Source organism: Balaenoptera musculus, chromosome 2, assembly GCF_009873245.2.
Source record: "Balaenoptera musculus isolate JJ_BM4_2016_0621 chromosome 2, mBalMus1.pri.v3, whole genome shotgun sequence".
Classification (NCBI taxonomy): Eukaryota; Metazoa; Chordata; class Mammalia; order Artiodactyla; family Balaenopteridae; genus Balaenoptera; species Balaenoptera musculus.
The window spans coordinates 10,094,073-10,109,972 of NC_045786.1; the positions used below are offsets into that span (position 1 = coordinate 10,094,073).

At 44.1% G+C, this 15,900-nt stretch overlaps 1 protein-coding gene across 2 annotated transcripts in view; it reads right to left on the reverse strand.

Annotated features, from left to right (window-relative positions):
• GAD2 (glutamate decarboxylase 2) overlaps positions 1-15,900 on the reverse strand; it is a 66,731-nt gene that overhangs the window by 45,636 nt on the left and 5,195 nt on the right. For both annotated transcript variants that reach the window (XM_036840302.1, XM_036840295.1), the window contains exons 5-7: positions 13,622-13,712; positions 12,973-13,085; positions 8,958-9,073 (exon numbers count right to left, since the gene is read on the reverse strand). In XM_036840302.1, the coding sequence (XP_036696197.1) occupies positions 8,958-9,073; positions 12,973-13,085; positions 13,622-13,712 (320 nt within the window). The remainder of the gene's footprint in view (positions 1-8,957; positions 9,074-12,972; positions 13,086-13,621; positions 13,713-15,900) is intronic.

Sequence of the window (15,900 nt, forward strand, 5' to 3'; positions counted from 1 at the left end):
AAACCATGAACACAAATTGGAAGCTACAAGGATTCTATTGCATCCCCAAATCATCGGGGCTCTTGTAATGATCAGTTGTTCATCAATGGAATGGCTGGGGGATGAGTTAATGAAGAGCCCCCTCCCCCCACCCTGATTCTGGAAAAATAACATAGACCCCCTGATAGAATCTAGTCGTTACTTAGGACTAAATCATATTTCTATTCAAGGGTAACAGACGTTAAAACCCATATGATTTTTATTTTACACTAAATGAAAAACTCAAGGTTGAAGATTAATTTCTCCATATTTTAAAAAAAATCGTAAGTAATCTAGATACGGGCTACATAATTCAGCTGATATTTTAACTGGGTGCAATTAAATATGGGATTTTACAGTTATAGAATAATTGTAATTTTAAAAGAAGCAACCCTTTGGGGCTTGAGTGGGATGAGATTATCCAGAGTAAGAAGGCGTAAGAATGAGAGCCCCTCCCACCCATCCCCAAGACTGGAGAATATGCCTAGGGATCTTTCTTCTTTAATGGGGACAATAAATGTCTCCTATCTTTAGGGATGGTGGGAGAGTAAGGGGAATGGTAGAAAGCTCTGAGACAAAGCATTTCGGTCTCTTGCCATGCCGGTTTCTCCTCCTCTATTACAATTGAGATAAGCAGTTTAGAAAGCCGCCTTAATTCTTTCAAGCCATTGTTGGTCACATCCAGATATTTAACCGAGGCTCAGCTTCAGCTGCCTCGTGGGCAGCAGGGTTTCAGGGAAAGCGTATGAGACTCCGGGGACACAAAGATGATCATAACAGCCCTCAGTAGCCAGCTATCGCCCCTACCTCATCTCCCTCTTCCCCTCCCCTCTTGCTCTCTACCTGGTGGTAGTGGCCTTCCTGGTCTTTTGTGAGCTTGTTAAATTTGTTCTTGCCTCTGGACCTCTTTACTTGCTGTTCCATTTCTTGGAAAACCCTTCCCTCATCTATGCATGTGGCTCCCTGCCTCATCTGATGCAGGTCTCTGCTGTAGATCACCTCCACAGACACCTTTCACGACCATGTTGCAAAATAGCCCATTACCATGCCACTCTCTTGTCACCACCTGACATGAGAGTAGATATTTATTAGTCTACTGTCTTTCCCTGACTAGGATAGGCTGCACGAGGGCAAAGACTTTGTTGAAATAGTTAACAAGCATCTGTTGAATTTGACCATGTGCGCAGAGAACAAGTTCAGGGAAATATCCACTATTTGCTGCCATAAATCTCTGGCCACAATGTTGACGTGTGGCTTTGGTGATTGGGGCCAGATGATGGTGGGCTAAATGGACCCCTATGCCTCTTATCTATGGCCTATTCTAAAAGCACATCCAAGTGGTGATATGTATATGTATAACTGATTCACTTTGCTGTACACCTGAAACTAACACAAGATTGTAAATCAACTATACTCCAATAAAAATTTTTTAAAAAGAAATTGTTCTATGGATATTTGCATATTCACTTATAATAGTGATAATTATAATAAAGGGTAATAGTTGAAACAACAACAACAAAAATAAAATAAAATAAAAGCATGTCCAGAGGTCTTCTTGGCACCCACCCCAGACAGCCTCCCACAGGGTCCTTCCCAAGCAGGAAGCAGTTGTAGGCCCTTCTAACCAGACGAGCTGCTTGGGGGAAAGAAAGAAGGAACCCAAAGACTTCAAACAAAGAAAAAGGACACACTAGGCTGGAATACTCAGCTCCTAACTCTTCTGACAGTCTATCAAAGCTTTACCTCTTAGCTCTGAGGTCTATCGATCGTCCTTGGATTTGATCCTTTTCTACCAACAGCCTTTCCTTTGTGGGTGGAGTGAATGGCACGTGTGTGTAGGAACACAGAACACAGGTGGATGGATTACGCATCGTTACACATCACGGATGCCCAGCAAGGAAATCTTGAAGTCCAACCTATGAAAGAGCCGGAATCTGTTCCTTTAACCCCTCCCCATACCCTGGAGCCCCTTCCCCCATCATCGATGACTGGACCAATAGTCTTTCCCTGTCCTCCTACTTCTCCACACCCTTTCCCAACACCCCCTAGTTTGCCTCCTATACTGTCTCAGAGAAACTGGTAGCTCTTGTTCTTGCTTCTGCTCATCAAATGGTCGAAAAGGGCACCCTGCTTTTGAAAGCACCTGACGTACAAAGAAGCCTGTACTCTGGGAGACCGCCTCATTCATTTCTAATGATCGTGATTTGGAGGGCAGGGGATTGCCCGCCACGTTCTTAGAGACCCATGTGAGTCAGAGGTGATATGGCTCTGCACACAAGGCATTTCTGTGAAGCTGCTACCTTATTATTTGCCCTCAAAGCTATAGTTTAAAGTAACCCCACTGTGAGTTTGTGCCTTAAGTATATTTTAAAAGAAAGGAATGGTGGGTACCAGGATTAAGTAGACCCAACGGGCATGTGTGGTGACAAACATGAACACCAGCACTAAGCATGTATGCAGTCACATGAAAGCAATTATTTCCATGATTTCAGGATCCTGAGAAGAGTGAAATGAAAATGTGTAGTGGAAAGAGGTCATTTGGCATGGAAACAACCTAAATGTCCATCAACAGATGAATGGATAAAGAAGATGTGGTACATAAAAACAATGGAACATTAGCCATTAAAAAAAAATGAAATAATGCCACCTGCAGCAACATGGGTGGACCTAGAGATTATCACACTAAGTGAAGTAAGTCAGACGGAGAAAGACAGATACCGTATGGTATCACTTATATGTGGAATCTAAAATATGACACAAATGAACTTATCTATGACACAGAAACAGACTCACAGATATAGAGAACAGATTTGTGGTTACCAAGGAGGGGGAGGTGGGGAGGGATGGATTGGGACTTAGGAGTTAGTAGATGCAAACTATTATATATAGAATGGATAAACAAGGTCCTACTGTATAGCACATGGAACTATATTCAATATCCTGTGATGAACCATAATAGAAAAGAATATGAAAAAGATTATATATATAACTGAATCGCTTTGCTGTACAGCAGAAATTAACACAACATTGTAAATCAACTATACTTCAATTTAAAAAATTAAAAAAAAAAAAAAGCGAGAGGTCATTTGAGATAAAATGACCTGGCTCTAGTTAGTCAAGTTATTCTCTCATTCTGAACCACTGTTTGCTCAGCTGCAAGGATGAATCCCTCTCTTGTTGGTGTGAGAGTTGGTGTGAGAAGTGTAGCTACTGCATGGGAAGGACCTACAGGTCACCCAGCATCAATAGATGCCCACAAAGTTGTGGCCCTTCCAATTCTCCAGCCTAATGTGATGCTATCCTCAGGTCTCTCTGGGTACCTTGAGCAGAATTTTGTTAATTAATTAAACAAAATTAAATTTAAATTACATGTTAATTCACTTTATGTCTTAAAATAAACATACGCCATATTGGAGCATGTAAAAAAATCTCAATATCATACAAGTAACAATAGAGAATCCAAACTCTCCCAAAGCTGAGAATCCTTGGGCATTGCTTCGTATTTTGGGAGAGGGGCCATTATCCATTTTAAGAAAATAACTGGCCCCAGATATGCCTTCATCTTGCCCCCTGGAGACGTTCAGCTCTCTACCCATCGGGACACCAGTGGGTGGCTGGTTACAAGGGTAGTGTTAGCTGCCATTTGCGGAGTGTTTACTAAAGGCCAGGTACTGTATTATCTCACTTCATCCTCCCAACAACTACATGAGCTGGGTATTATAATCCCTGTTTTACAGATGAGGAAGAAATGAAGTAGGTAATCTAAAGTCACGTCCTGGAAAGTGGCAGAGCAGGGCCTATCATCATTTCTAGTCCATTCCAAAGCTTATGGGCTTCATCCACTAACCTGAAGAAAAATAGGTCTATCCAGTGACTCCTGACCTGGCACTTGGAGCAAGGGAGAACCACCCACCCGATGAGGAATGTGATCTCAGGGGCACTTGGAGGGGTGACGTCCTCTTCTTATTTGTCTCTTCTCTGACAGTACAATGCCTGCTCTTTGAGAATGTCTCCTCATTCCTTTGTCTCCTATTGCAGTGAAAATACCCCCAGGAGAGGCAACACTTAGATTTTACAATCATATACATGGCTCTCAGGTTCTTTCCTAAGAGTAGGTTTTGATGGGATTGGGTAGAGGAGAAGATGACACAGGGGTGATGAGGACCCTACAAGGAAAAGGAGGGAGGGACACAGAGGCAGAGGACGGGGTGCCAGGGGTGAAGTGAATCTGGTTCACTAGTTCACTTACTGAAAGTTCGGTCAGTGTTTCTGTCTAATGAGAAGCATGACATGGGAGCTTTTTCTGAGCTGCCTGGGTCACCATTTGTTTTTTGCTTTTGTTTTTAACAGAAAGGACGTCTATTTTTTGGAATTGAAACCCTCTCAAAAAGTGTGGTTATATGAAAACATCTTTCTAAAGCAAATTATGAGAATCACCTCCCCATGGAAGTGGGCTGAGGTCACGTGGGGCCTCAGCAGAACACTGGTGATGGGTTCCAGGAGCCGTGGACCCAAGCTGATCCTGGCGTGTTAAGAGAGGAATGACTTAGTTATGGTGATTTGCCTGAAAGATCCCAGTGTCTGTTGTGATTCTAAGGAACATTTTTCCTAGATGCGATTATGCTGTTTCAGTGAAGTTATTTCTGGAAGAGCTTGTGTCACACGAGGAAATAAGAGGAATTTGGAATTAAGCTCACGGTTGGGGCTTTCAGAAGATTCAGAGAGAGAGAGAGATAGATGTGGATTACTGAGCTGGGATCTTAGCTTTCCTCTAAACCTCCTTTCAAGAAAGGACCTAAAAGTCATCAGATTAATTTTTGCCAAGCTCTTCTATCGCTGAGTTTGATGAGATTCCAGCAAAGGATGAGTATTGAACCAGATAATCTTTAAGATCCCTTCCAATTTTGTGATTCTACATTTTGGAGGAGAATCATCTTGGAGCTCCTAACTCATAAACGCTATCTCTTGTTTCAACTCAGTGATTTCTGTACTTCTATTCTTCATCGCAATACTATTTGTTTGATTTAGTCCTATGCGAATTTCAAGAAAACGGTTTGATTCGAAAAAACAAACCCAGCTTGCCCTGCTTATCAGCTAGGGAAAGTTCTAGTCTGTTTTGGTGGCTGGAAAAGTGATGGGTAGCTTTGTGGGATGTGGCAGAGACAGAATGAAGTGTCACCTAGAAAACAAAAGATGACCCTTTGCTTTCTGAACATGTGAAGTTTCTGGCTGGGTGCTGGAGGATGACAGTTTCTCAACCCCATTTTCATCACTATGGCGCTAACCACGTCCAGTTATAAACTCTGTGCTCAGAACAGAAGAAAGGGCAGTAACTGGACCTGGTTCAATAGGTCAGGAAATTGTATTAGCATGAGAATAACCAACATGAAGAAAACAGGATTTGAGAAAAGATGCTTCAAGTGAATGTAGAACAGCCAGCTAGAGTGGCGATCAGGTCAGCCAGCCTAGGAGCTGAAACAGCAGTGTTGGGATTGTTGGAAAGCTGAGGCTCTAGAGCTGATGCTGCCATTGACCGGACACGAAACCTTGGGCAAAACATCTTCCACCTCTGGGGCTTGGCTTCTTCATCCATAAAACACGGTGTTGGTGTTGTTTTCAAGTTACCTAATATTTATGTAGAGCTCCCTATGTCCCAGGCGCTGAGGGAAGTGTTTTTTAAGGCTCTCATTTGATTCTCCAAAAGTCTTGGGCCTTGGAAACTCTCCAAGAACATAAAGAGAGACCGTAACCGAAGCAGCTCCTGCCTTGGCCATTGGCCTCCCCTTTCCCCACAGGATCCACACAGAAGCCCCCCATCACCCTTCTCCCTGCAGGTCAAGGGATTCAGGAAGGAAACCTCCACGCAGAGATGGAAACAGGCCTGGAGAAAAGGCATTTGAGAAGTGACTTGGCAATTTTCTTTCTTTAGCCTGGGAAGATCTATTTCTGGGGCTGGTGGGGGCAGTGACTGTGAAATCCGAAAAGACTAAGGAAAGATCTGGCCTGGCCTGAAGGTAGAAGGAGTGGTACTAAAGGATGAATAGGGTGGAATGGCCCTGAGGTCTGGAACCCAGCAGCAACTAGACACGGGGGTTGTGCTACCTCTTAACTTGGAGCTGCAAGGCAGGACTCACTTTTAAGGGTTCACCTGTCCAGAATGGTTTGGATCAAGTGCTCCAGGAGACATCGGAGTTCTTTAAATCAAGCTCTAAAAGCCCTTCCCAGCCCAACCTATGGGTATCAAGGAGGATTTTTTTTTTTTTTTTTGTGGGGCATGGAGAAGGAACAGTTTAGCATCACCTTCACGTAAAGAAAAAAGCTCTTGGTGGAAATCTGACTCAGGAAGGTATAAAATGTTAAAGCAATTGATGATCTGTGGTTTACAAAACTCTGTCGCTGTATCTTTTAATCTGGTTTCTGCACTGGTAGCTGGGGCAGGGCCCTCACTGGTCTAGGAGTCAGGAAATCTGCTTAATCCTGGCTCTACCTACCTAGTTATCTGCAGCCTCTTCATTTAAAAAAAAATACTGAGAACAATCTCTTTTCTGCCGGGCTCACAAGGTTGTTGTTCAATCAGATGAACTTGTGTCTATTAGAAGTTGGAAATGGTCCATAGCAATCAGATATAAGGTCTTGTACATTGGAAGGATAGTTCATCTGTCAAAATCTTTGAGTTAGAAATGATTCATACTTTAGGTTCATAATTTTCAAATGTTCTTCCGTAATTATGGGCACAGATAGAAATACCAGAAGGAGGCAGGAGAATCGAATGGTTGCTGTAGTCATTTCTTTCTGAATCACCTTTCTTTTCTTGGAAAATGGAGAAAGAGATTGAAGTTGACAATATCAAGGAACAAAGGCAGAGCAAAATTATCCTCAGATCACATGACCTGGACTTTCTGAGCAACGTTGAGTGAACTTACATCCAACTTGAGCCCAAGAAACTCGTGCAGAAATCAGAGAGCACAAGGAACTTGCTGATCGGTCAACCTCATTTCAGGATGTGGAAACAACACGGAAACCAAAGGAAGAAGATGCCAATATAAGATCACCTGGGCTTTTTAGTCTGAGAATACAGTAACATGTAACTATTTAGGGATCCAAATCCACTTTAGGGAAATCGTAATTGGAAGACAAATTACCTTATGTTTTTCTACCCTTGGAGAAGCGGAGAAATGAGAGTTGTCTCATGGTGGGGACCTAGGCTTGGTAGAATACATGATGTGTCCCCCCGCCCAAAGATGTCCACATCCTAATCCCTTAAACCTGTGACTATGTTACCTTACATGGCAAATGGGACTTTGAAGATGTGATGAAGGATCCTGAGATGAAAGATTATCCTGTGTTACCAGGGTATAATCACAAGAGAAAGAGGGAGACAGGAGAATCAGGGCCAGCGAAGGAGATGGAAGCAGAGGTCAGAGATGGGGGCGGGGGGATTGGAAGACCTGCTGCTGCTGGTTTTGAAGATGGAAGATGTGGCCCTGACCCAAGGCAGGCAAGCAGCCTCTAGAAACTGGAAAGGCAAGGAAATAGATTCTCTCCTACAATATCCAGAAGGAACACAGCCCTGCCTGACCCACTGCAGATTTCTGACCTCCAGAACGGCAGGATAATGAATTCATGTTGTTTTAAGCCATGAAGTTTGTAGTAATTTGTTCCAGCAGCAATAGGAAAGTAAAACATCAGAGGCTGCTAAATTTGATGCCTATAAATCGAGAAAGGGCATTAAATTATAATGCTATAACATGACTGAAAGCAAGATGCTAAAGATGCTAAAGATAAATCATTCGTTTCCTTTAATTCCATGGCTAGTCGAGTGGTTGTGAACTGTATTCACTGGCTTCCAATTGGTACTTGCCTTTTGTTTCCTTGTTATGAACTCACACACACACACACACACACACACCACTTAAAATAGGAGAAAGAAAAGTTCTGTAGTAGATCTGAGTCCTTCCCCATCTCCTAGCTCCCCGGCCCTCAGAGGGCTTTTCAATCTCTGAGGCAATTGTTTTCTAGACTCTAGGCTACCTTGAAGCAGATGTCGTGAAGGAACAATCTCAGGAATTACGCAGCAGGTGATGCTTACGAACACCTGTCAAGAACAGACTCTGGTTCCCTGCAGGTCGCGTGTGGCAGGACAGTTTGGAACCAACACCTTGCTCAAATAGCTGCTCTGTGGCTTTGAACTTGCGTGCTGCATTGCCCTGGCACATGCGAGAAAGATGGCGGCTTGGCAGGCTAAAGCTGTTTGGCTTCATTTACGAGCAAAGGATGGGCCATTTTTCCAGTGCCTAAGTGGTAGTAGGAATGATGGCATTAACTCTTTAAAGGCCATAGAAGGAATTTGAAGCACCATTCCCTGGAGCACCAAACTCTCAGCGTCCTGCCCGGACGGCAGCCTGGCAGTAGACAGGAGCCTGTGCTTGGCTGAGACAGATCCGGCCCAGAGATGAGATATGACAGTCACTAGACCATTTCTCTACCGTGATAAAACCTCTGGTTAAGTCAGCCGCAAAAGTGTCTCACGGAACCAAGAGGGTAGAATATCTGATCGGAACTTTATAACAGAAAGACTGTATCAACAGGATACTTGGGAGTTTTGAGTTATACAGGCACAGCATTGATGATGCAATGAGTTCATAGTTACTCTACCCTCTCTCCTCCTCCCATTCCCCCAACACGTGACATTATTACAGAGAAGTAAGTACAGGAATGAGGGGTAAAAGCATTCTGCTTTCTCTTTGAGCTTTTTCTTGAATTTCAAAGACAAAGGAGCTCACCCCATTTTACCACCCAGCTGATCTCTCCCCTCATTCTCTCCCGAGAAGTATCTTCTGGAAAGAGAAACCATGGGGTAAAGTATCTCCAAATACCATCCTTTTAACCGGGGCTTTAAGGAATATAACCTTAAACTTGGAAAGAACGTTGACACCTACATGCTCGGATGTGAAGGCAATGAGCCTGGGGACCGCAGCCATCCCTTTCTCCTTGACTTCAGGGAACATCTTAAAGCGCGCAATCAGCATAGCGTACATGTTGGATATAGCGCCACCTAAAGGCAGAGCAACAACAGTTACCTCTTCTAGTCATTGTCAACATCGTCATTTCACATGCAAGCAACATTCCTTATTTCCATTGACCTAGAGTCCTCCTTGGACACAGGAGAAGACCTTCTTACTGGCTGTCCTTTGAGTTGAATCCTCAGACTCAAAGTCTCTAGCTAAGAGGGTCCAGAGAAGGAGCATTTAGCCCAACTCTAGGGTGGGTGCCAGCCCTCCACACCCACCTCTGTCACTGGGGGAACTGCAGTTGACTCTGCTCTTGCTAGGGGCCCTTTGAAGAGGCTTTTAAGAACTTAAAAAGTGTTGCCTTCCTTCTCGGCTTGACAGTGTGGTCATTCTGCATTAGGCCTGTGATAGACTTATATCCTCATGGAGAGGACATTTCTTTTCATTTCAGCTCACGCAATGCCTTGCACTTGGACAGAGAAAGACCATTTGCTATTAATGAGGTGGACTGTTAACAGTCCTTACAGGATGAGGGTAAACATCCAAGCCCACCTCATCATATTCATCTGTTAATTCCCTCCAGATGGTTCTTCCCTCTCAATGACATCACTGAAATATAATTTTAATGCTTACAATCTCATAATTATAGGAAAATACACAACAAAGGGAATTTTAAGTCCATATTGAATTACTATTCATGTGTCATCCTAAGTTTGTCAAGGATTTCATACCATAAGATCTGTATCTTATAAGTAGAGTCTCATTTGACAAGCAAAGAAAAGTGAGCTTCTCCCCAGGATTGTTGGAAAGTTTAGGATTTTTGCTAATCAGGTAGAAGGCAGATTGTTGCGAATGCAAATGAATATGCTGGTGTGGGAGTTGTGAGACCACGAGGCAGAGTGAAGACACCGCGAGCCCCCCCAACCCACAGGGGGAGGCGCCCGGGCTCTGCCATCACGTGAGTTCTCTGAGTTCCTTTCCCTTCTGGTGGCTGTGGAGCAGGAGGGTTCTCTGTACCAAGCGGGATGGCCCACGCAGGGCCATGATCTCTGCCTTGTCTCTGCCCTGGGCTCTGATGCAAGCAGGCAACCTGGCAAAGAGCAGTAGTCACCCAGAGCCTGGCTCTGTCGTCAGTCAGAATGAGGGCAATCCCTACCTCTTCTGGACCCCAGAGACATAGAACAAATAGAATCCAGGTCAAGCCTGCTCTGAGCAGACACCTTGTCTAAAAGGCTGACGGTGCAGGATGCTGGTGGGCAAAGGACCAGCTTTTAAAGGAAGTTTCACTCTAGCTCATGGTTTCTCCATCCTGGCACTCAGGGGTATTTCGGGCTGGATAATTCCTTATGGTGGGGCTTCCCTGGGCATCCCTGGCCTCTACCCACCAGATGCCAGTAGCACTACATGCCCCCAGCCCCCAAATGAGTTGTGACAATCAAAAATTTCTCCAGAGACACTGCCAAATATCCCCTGGGGCCAAAATAGCTCCCAGTTGAGAACCGCTGCCCTAGTTCTTTTCAGAGAGGCTGGGGAGAAAGGAGAGAGGAATAAAAAGGGGAAGATGGACACAGAGAGAGTGCACTTCCCAGGACAATTGTCCAGGGAGTCCCACTCTGCTTCCCACTCTTTGTCTCACGGCTCAGTCATTCTCCATCTAAAGGTTCAGCCGTCCAGAGAGGGATGAAGAGGCTCCTGGGTCTCCGGACAGAGCAGACTGCACTGTGTAACACAGGCAGGAGGACAGATGCCTGAGCCCTACGTGCTCTTCTTTCCCAGGAATCTCCCAGAGAAAGGGTGCAAAAATAAGACCCGAAACATTCTGAAAATCCTGTTAGATAGGAAAAGGTTTGAGAATAAGTCAAGATTTCCCTGAGCGGTGACGTTCTCCAGTTCCCTCTGGCTCCCGGCTGAGGGTTACATCCCATAAACAGATTTCTTCTAGAAGTCTCAAAGGGCTTTCCATGAAGCATGTCGCCTCTCGCTGTTACAGATGGAGGTGTAAGGAAACTGGGCTGCGCTATATATTCAAGCACAGACCTAACTCTTCATGTCTAGTCCCAGGCAATGGGACCCTCAGGTCTCAGGCACATAGATGTGTCATTTCCCTTATGTCCACCCCTTAAATCATAAGACCCTTTCCCCGGGAATAAGGCTGGATGCTACCCAGAAAGGCATCCATTAACAAGTAGGATGCTATGATCCATCTCTCCTCTGTAACGCCTTGCAGAAAGCAGGGCAGAAACAGGTTGCTAATGACCTTTTCTTTTGTCCCCTCCCGATTTTGCAAGGTCTACATTACACTGTAGCCTGGCATCTACGGCTTCCACCTTGGGGTCAGAGCATGTGGGTCTTCAGGATCTAAGGAAGGAGCTTCAAGATCAAGTTCTAGTCTCTTCTACCTGATCATTCCCCACCATTGATGAGGGTGGCAGCCCTTAGTCCATACCTGGCTTAGCAGAACTGCCAAAGAGGAGTCTTTCTCTGGCTCTGTATTTTCTGGGGCAGGTGGGTCCCAAGACCAGCCAGGTAAGTTAGGCCTGGCCCAACCCCCCTTAGTCACCTCTTCCGGGGCCACAGGAGCAGCTGTTCTCTTCCCACTCTTGGGAACCATTAAAAGAGAGCCCAAGGTGCTCCTGGTTCCCTCAGGACAACTCAATCACACAACCGATCTTACAAGAGAAGGAAGAATAAAGGTAGAAACAACGTTGATCTCTGTACCCTACCTAGTTCCTCATGAAAAAACACCTTAAGAGCATCAGTTCCAGTTAATGATGACAAACTTCCCTCAATTGGGGATGGTTTTCCAAAGGAACACTAAATACTCAGTTCCCTACAAAATAAAGCTAGCTTAAAATTCATCACAGCTGGTGTTCAATGACTTTAAACCTAAAAAGGCAAATTTTCCCTTTCATTTAACTAACACATTTTCCTTCAGCACCTGAAAACATATGCTATAGCTTTAAAAACAGAAAATAAAATAGCCGATCTGAGCTTGTAGATAAAGCTGCTTAATTTAAGACTTGGCCCTGAGGCCGCTGTTACTCATCATCATTTCCTCCCTCTGCCTTCTCTTCACTTTCTCTCTCCCTCATCACCCCCTTGTCTTTGTAGATTTGCTGAAGAGGGAGCACGACTTGGCCTTTGCTCTGCCTGACGCAATGGCAGGTGTGGCTCTGGCCTCCCCAGCGGGGTCAGTCTCCGTGGACTGAGCCCTGGGGCAGTAACACCCATTCTGAAGACCCCTCTCTTGCCGCTGAGGAGGTGACAGTCTGCACGCCAGGTTTCCTTTCCACGGGTCAGTGACTCTCTCTCTTCCCACTGCCTTCCTAACTTTTATTTCATCTCTGCATCAAACCGAGGTCACGCACACAGACCCAGGAACCAAAAGCAGGACTTTCTGTCTCAGGTTGATTTTCTTGGCTGGAAGAGGTGTAAATAACGGAGCTTAGAATGCAATGGCTGGTGATAAAAGGCAGGATGGGAAAGACTGGAAAGATTGAATGACATCATAAAGAAGCAAAAGAATGAGAAACCTCTTGAAGAAATCGTCACCCTCTTTTTTAGCTCTAAGAAACTTCTCCTTTCACTGATGCTTGGGAGAGTGAAATCCCCTTATTCTAGAATTCCCTTATTAGGAATCTTCCCTCCTTTGTTCCACATGATCCATACATCCTATGTGTAGGATCACAGAAGTACTGGGTTAATATCATTGCTGATTAGGCTCTTTTCGAACACAAATAATTAATATTCAAGCATGGTGTAGCTGGCTTGGAGGCGTGGTCAATGGTCACATGCACTTAATCACATTCATTCTTTTGATCAATATATAGCCTATTTAACCTAATGCAGAAACACAGACTAGATATTTAATCATTTCTAGGTTCATAATAAGGCATGACATATCAGAAGAAAAAACACAAAGAAAGGTTAAAATATCATATACCAGGAGAAAATATCCCATCGCCAGAGCCCCCAGGCCAGCCAATGATTTCTCTCATTTTCTTTAGCGTGACATATTCCAAAAGCACAAATACTGGAGCAATTTCATAGGTGAACCTGAAATGTAGTAATGGCCACATTTTATGTCTGTAACTCAAAGAAATAATTCATCATTACAGTATCTACAGAACAATGTCAATCTGCAGAACAATTTACAATTATAGCACTGAGCGGAGAGAAAAAAGTTTTGCTCGGTTTTCTATATTCCTAAAGTCAAGAGCTTCAATCATTGGCTTAATGAGCAAGGGTCATTTATCACAGTGAATAAATATATTGCAGAGTAACATTATAACACTATCTAAAAGACAACATCTGGTCCCATTTCTCTCTCATATTATACATAATTATAAATCCAACATGCCCCAAAATGTCCCTTTTGTGTTTAGAACATGGTGTATAACTTTGATTGCATGAAAGATATATCAGGACTATCTTTTAAGCTAAAGTAAACATTCATACTCCTCTGAAGTTCGTCTCACTATTTTAGGGGCTACTTAATAAAAAGAGATTTTTCACATGAGAGGTAGAATAAAGATTATGGAATCTCATTAATAATTATCCTGGATTACACAAAAACACATTTAGCTACTTACATGTTAGTGTTTGCTGTTGAGGTCAGCCAGTCTGCTGCTAATCCAACCATATCGAGTCCTGTAGAAAGTTGATTGAAATATCTGGGATGCCCTGAATTAGACAGAGCACCAGAATCAGGATGAATCCAGTGAAAATAAATGCTTCCGAAACACATGATTTCTCTAGCTAAAGAACCTTGAAAGATCCTTCAGTAATAGGAAATCCATACTCAGAAACCCATCTCTCTCTCTCTCTCTCTCTCTCTCACACACACACACACACACACACACACACACACACATACACACACACACACACATCCCAAAGGAGCATTTCCTTTAACAAGAGAAACTGTTTTGGGTTTTGATATTTCTTAAAACACACTCTAAAAATCTTCCTTTAAACATACCCTATAAAAAAAAAAATCGTGATTTGCAATGTGGACACTAGTTTATTTTCTAGCATTCTTTCAATATATTTGCAAACTCAAATGCCGGTGCAATCCAAAGCTATTCAAAGACAGGCGACTTCTTGTTTACACTTGTGCTGTTAAAAAATCCTTTTCCGTTGAAGTTGTCCTGGGAATCAGTCATGTACCATGACATCCACCAGGCATGCTAACATCCATAGTAATATCAGTGACAAATGGCTGATGATCAGAAAAGACAAGGCAAAAATGAGAAAATAGGACACTCTGTTGAGTGGTTTGCCCTGGACTCAAAAGGTGATGACTGTCTAAGGATGGTATGAACAGACCTAATTGCCAATTCTTTTCTGTCTGAATATTCGATCATAAACAACAGAGCTCCTTCGTAGTTGCAATTCAAAATAAAGCTAAATACAGTCAACATCACTGTCTTGTCAACAAGATACATGAAGGTATAGTCAATGGACCGATCAGTCTATTAGCCAGGCTTATCTAATTAACTTCTGGATTCCTCTAAAACTCTCTAAAGGGGTTGACACCCAAACACTCCTGAGGCTACTATTTAAAATGTGATTGTAAAGATCTCATTAGAATTCCATTTCCTTGTCTTGCCCCACACAAGCCTATCTATAAATCTGTGATTTGTTTAGCAGCGAAAATTTTGGAAGATTAACAATTAAGGAAATAATTTCTGATGAAAAGGCATCTGCCACTTACTGGACACCTGTCTGAAGCCTGGGGATGTGAGAGTCTCTCACGCCAGCATGGACAAAACAAGATAAAGGAAGGCAATGGGGAAAGCAGAGACAAAAGTCAACACAAAGCTTATCTCGGGACCAGGACCAGAGCCGTTCTCTTATCAGCTGTGGGCATGTGGCCAGACAATGAGACCCCCCGAGAAAAGATAGGAGCTGGGAAAGAGCACATCTTAAAGAGATTGGGGTTTGGGCAGCTCTCGCTCATTCTTTGGCCCTGCACGGTGCCCTTCAAGCTTTTTGCTCTGATGCTGACCCCGTCAGTCTGCGCATCCACAGAGAGGGAAACAGGCTTCCTGCGTATTCCTCTCTGCCTCATTGCTCCCCATTTCATTAGGGCTCACAGCTGAAATCACAGCCCTCTTCTCCCTCCTGAGGCCCCTTCATTCCTCTTTCCCTAAGCCATTTCTTTGAAGCGAGGAAAGTAATAAGGATTAGCAAATCTATCCATTAATCAACTCTCCCAACTCACATGCATTTTCTGGACAAATCTGGTATCTATGATCACACACTAACTCTACGGAAATGTTGGCATGAAAACCTCTGCATAAAATTGAGAGGGATCCCAAGATATGTGTTGTGCCCCAGGTAATCAGAAGGTCAATTCACCCTGATGACTTCGGGAAACTGTGGAAAGAACTTTGATGCTTCAATTGCTTGGCTTCCTTCTTCCATAAATTTTTGACCTTGGTCTATTTCACCTAAATCTCTCCTGCCTCAAAATCTGCATTCACTGATAACGATGTGGAAACACGCAGGGAGATGCTTTGACAAATCACAACAACGTGTCCTCTTGATTTCTGCAGAAATATTATATTTGCTCGCTTCCCATGAACCTATAGGCTGCCGCCGAATCCAGGTAGGGTTCCCTGAGCCCTGCCTGCCTGCTGTCCTAGCTGCTACTGCTGCCCCCGCCCCCGGCCCCGTGTTGCGAGCCAGCGCCGGCCAAGGAGTCGGGTGGCCACGCGCTGCCGCGGAGACAGCGAGTTTGAAACCAGAGATTAGAGCTGCTCTGGCCTCTGGACCGCTCCCCACAGATCAGCAAGAGCCAGGAAGGATGAGCAGACTCTGTGAACAGCCAGCCGCAGGCAGCTCTGACCCTGGTGTCCACAGTCCG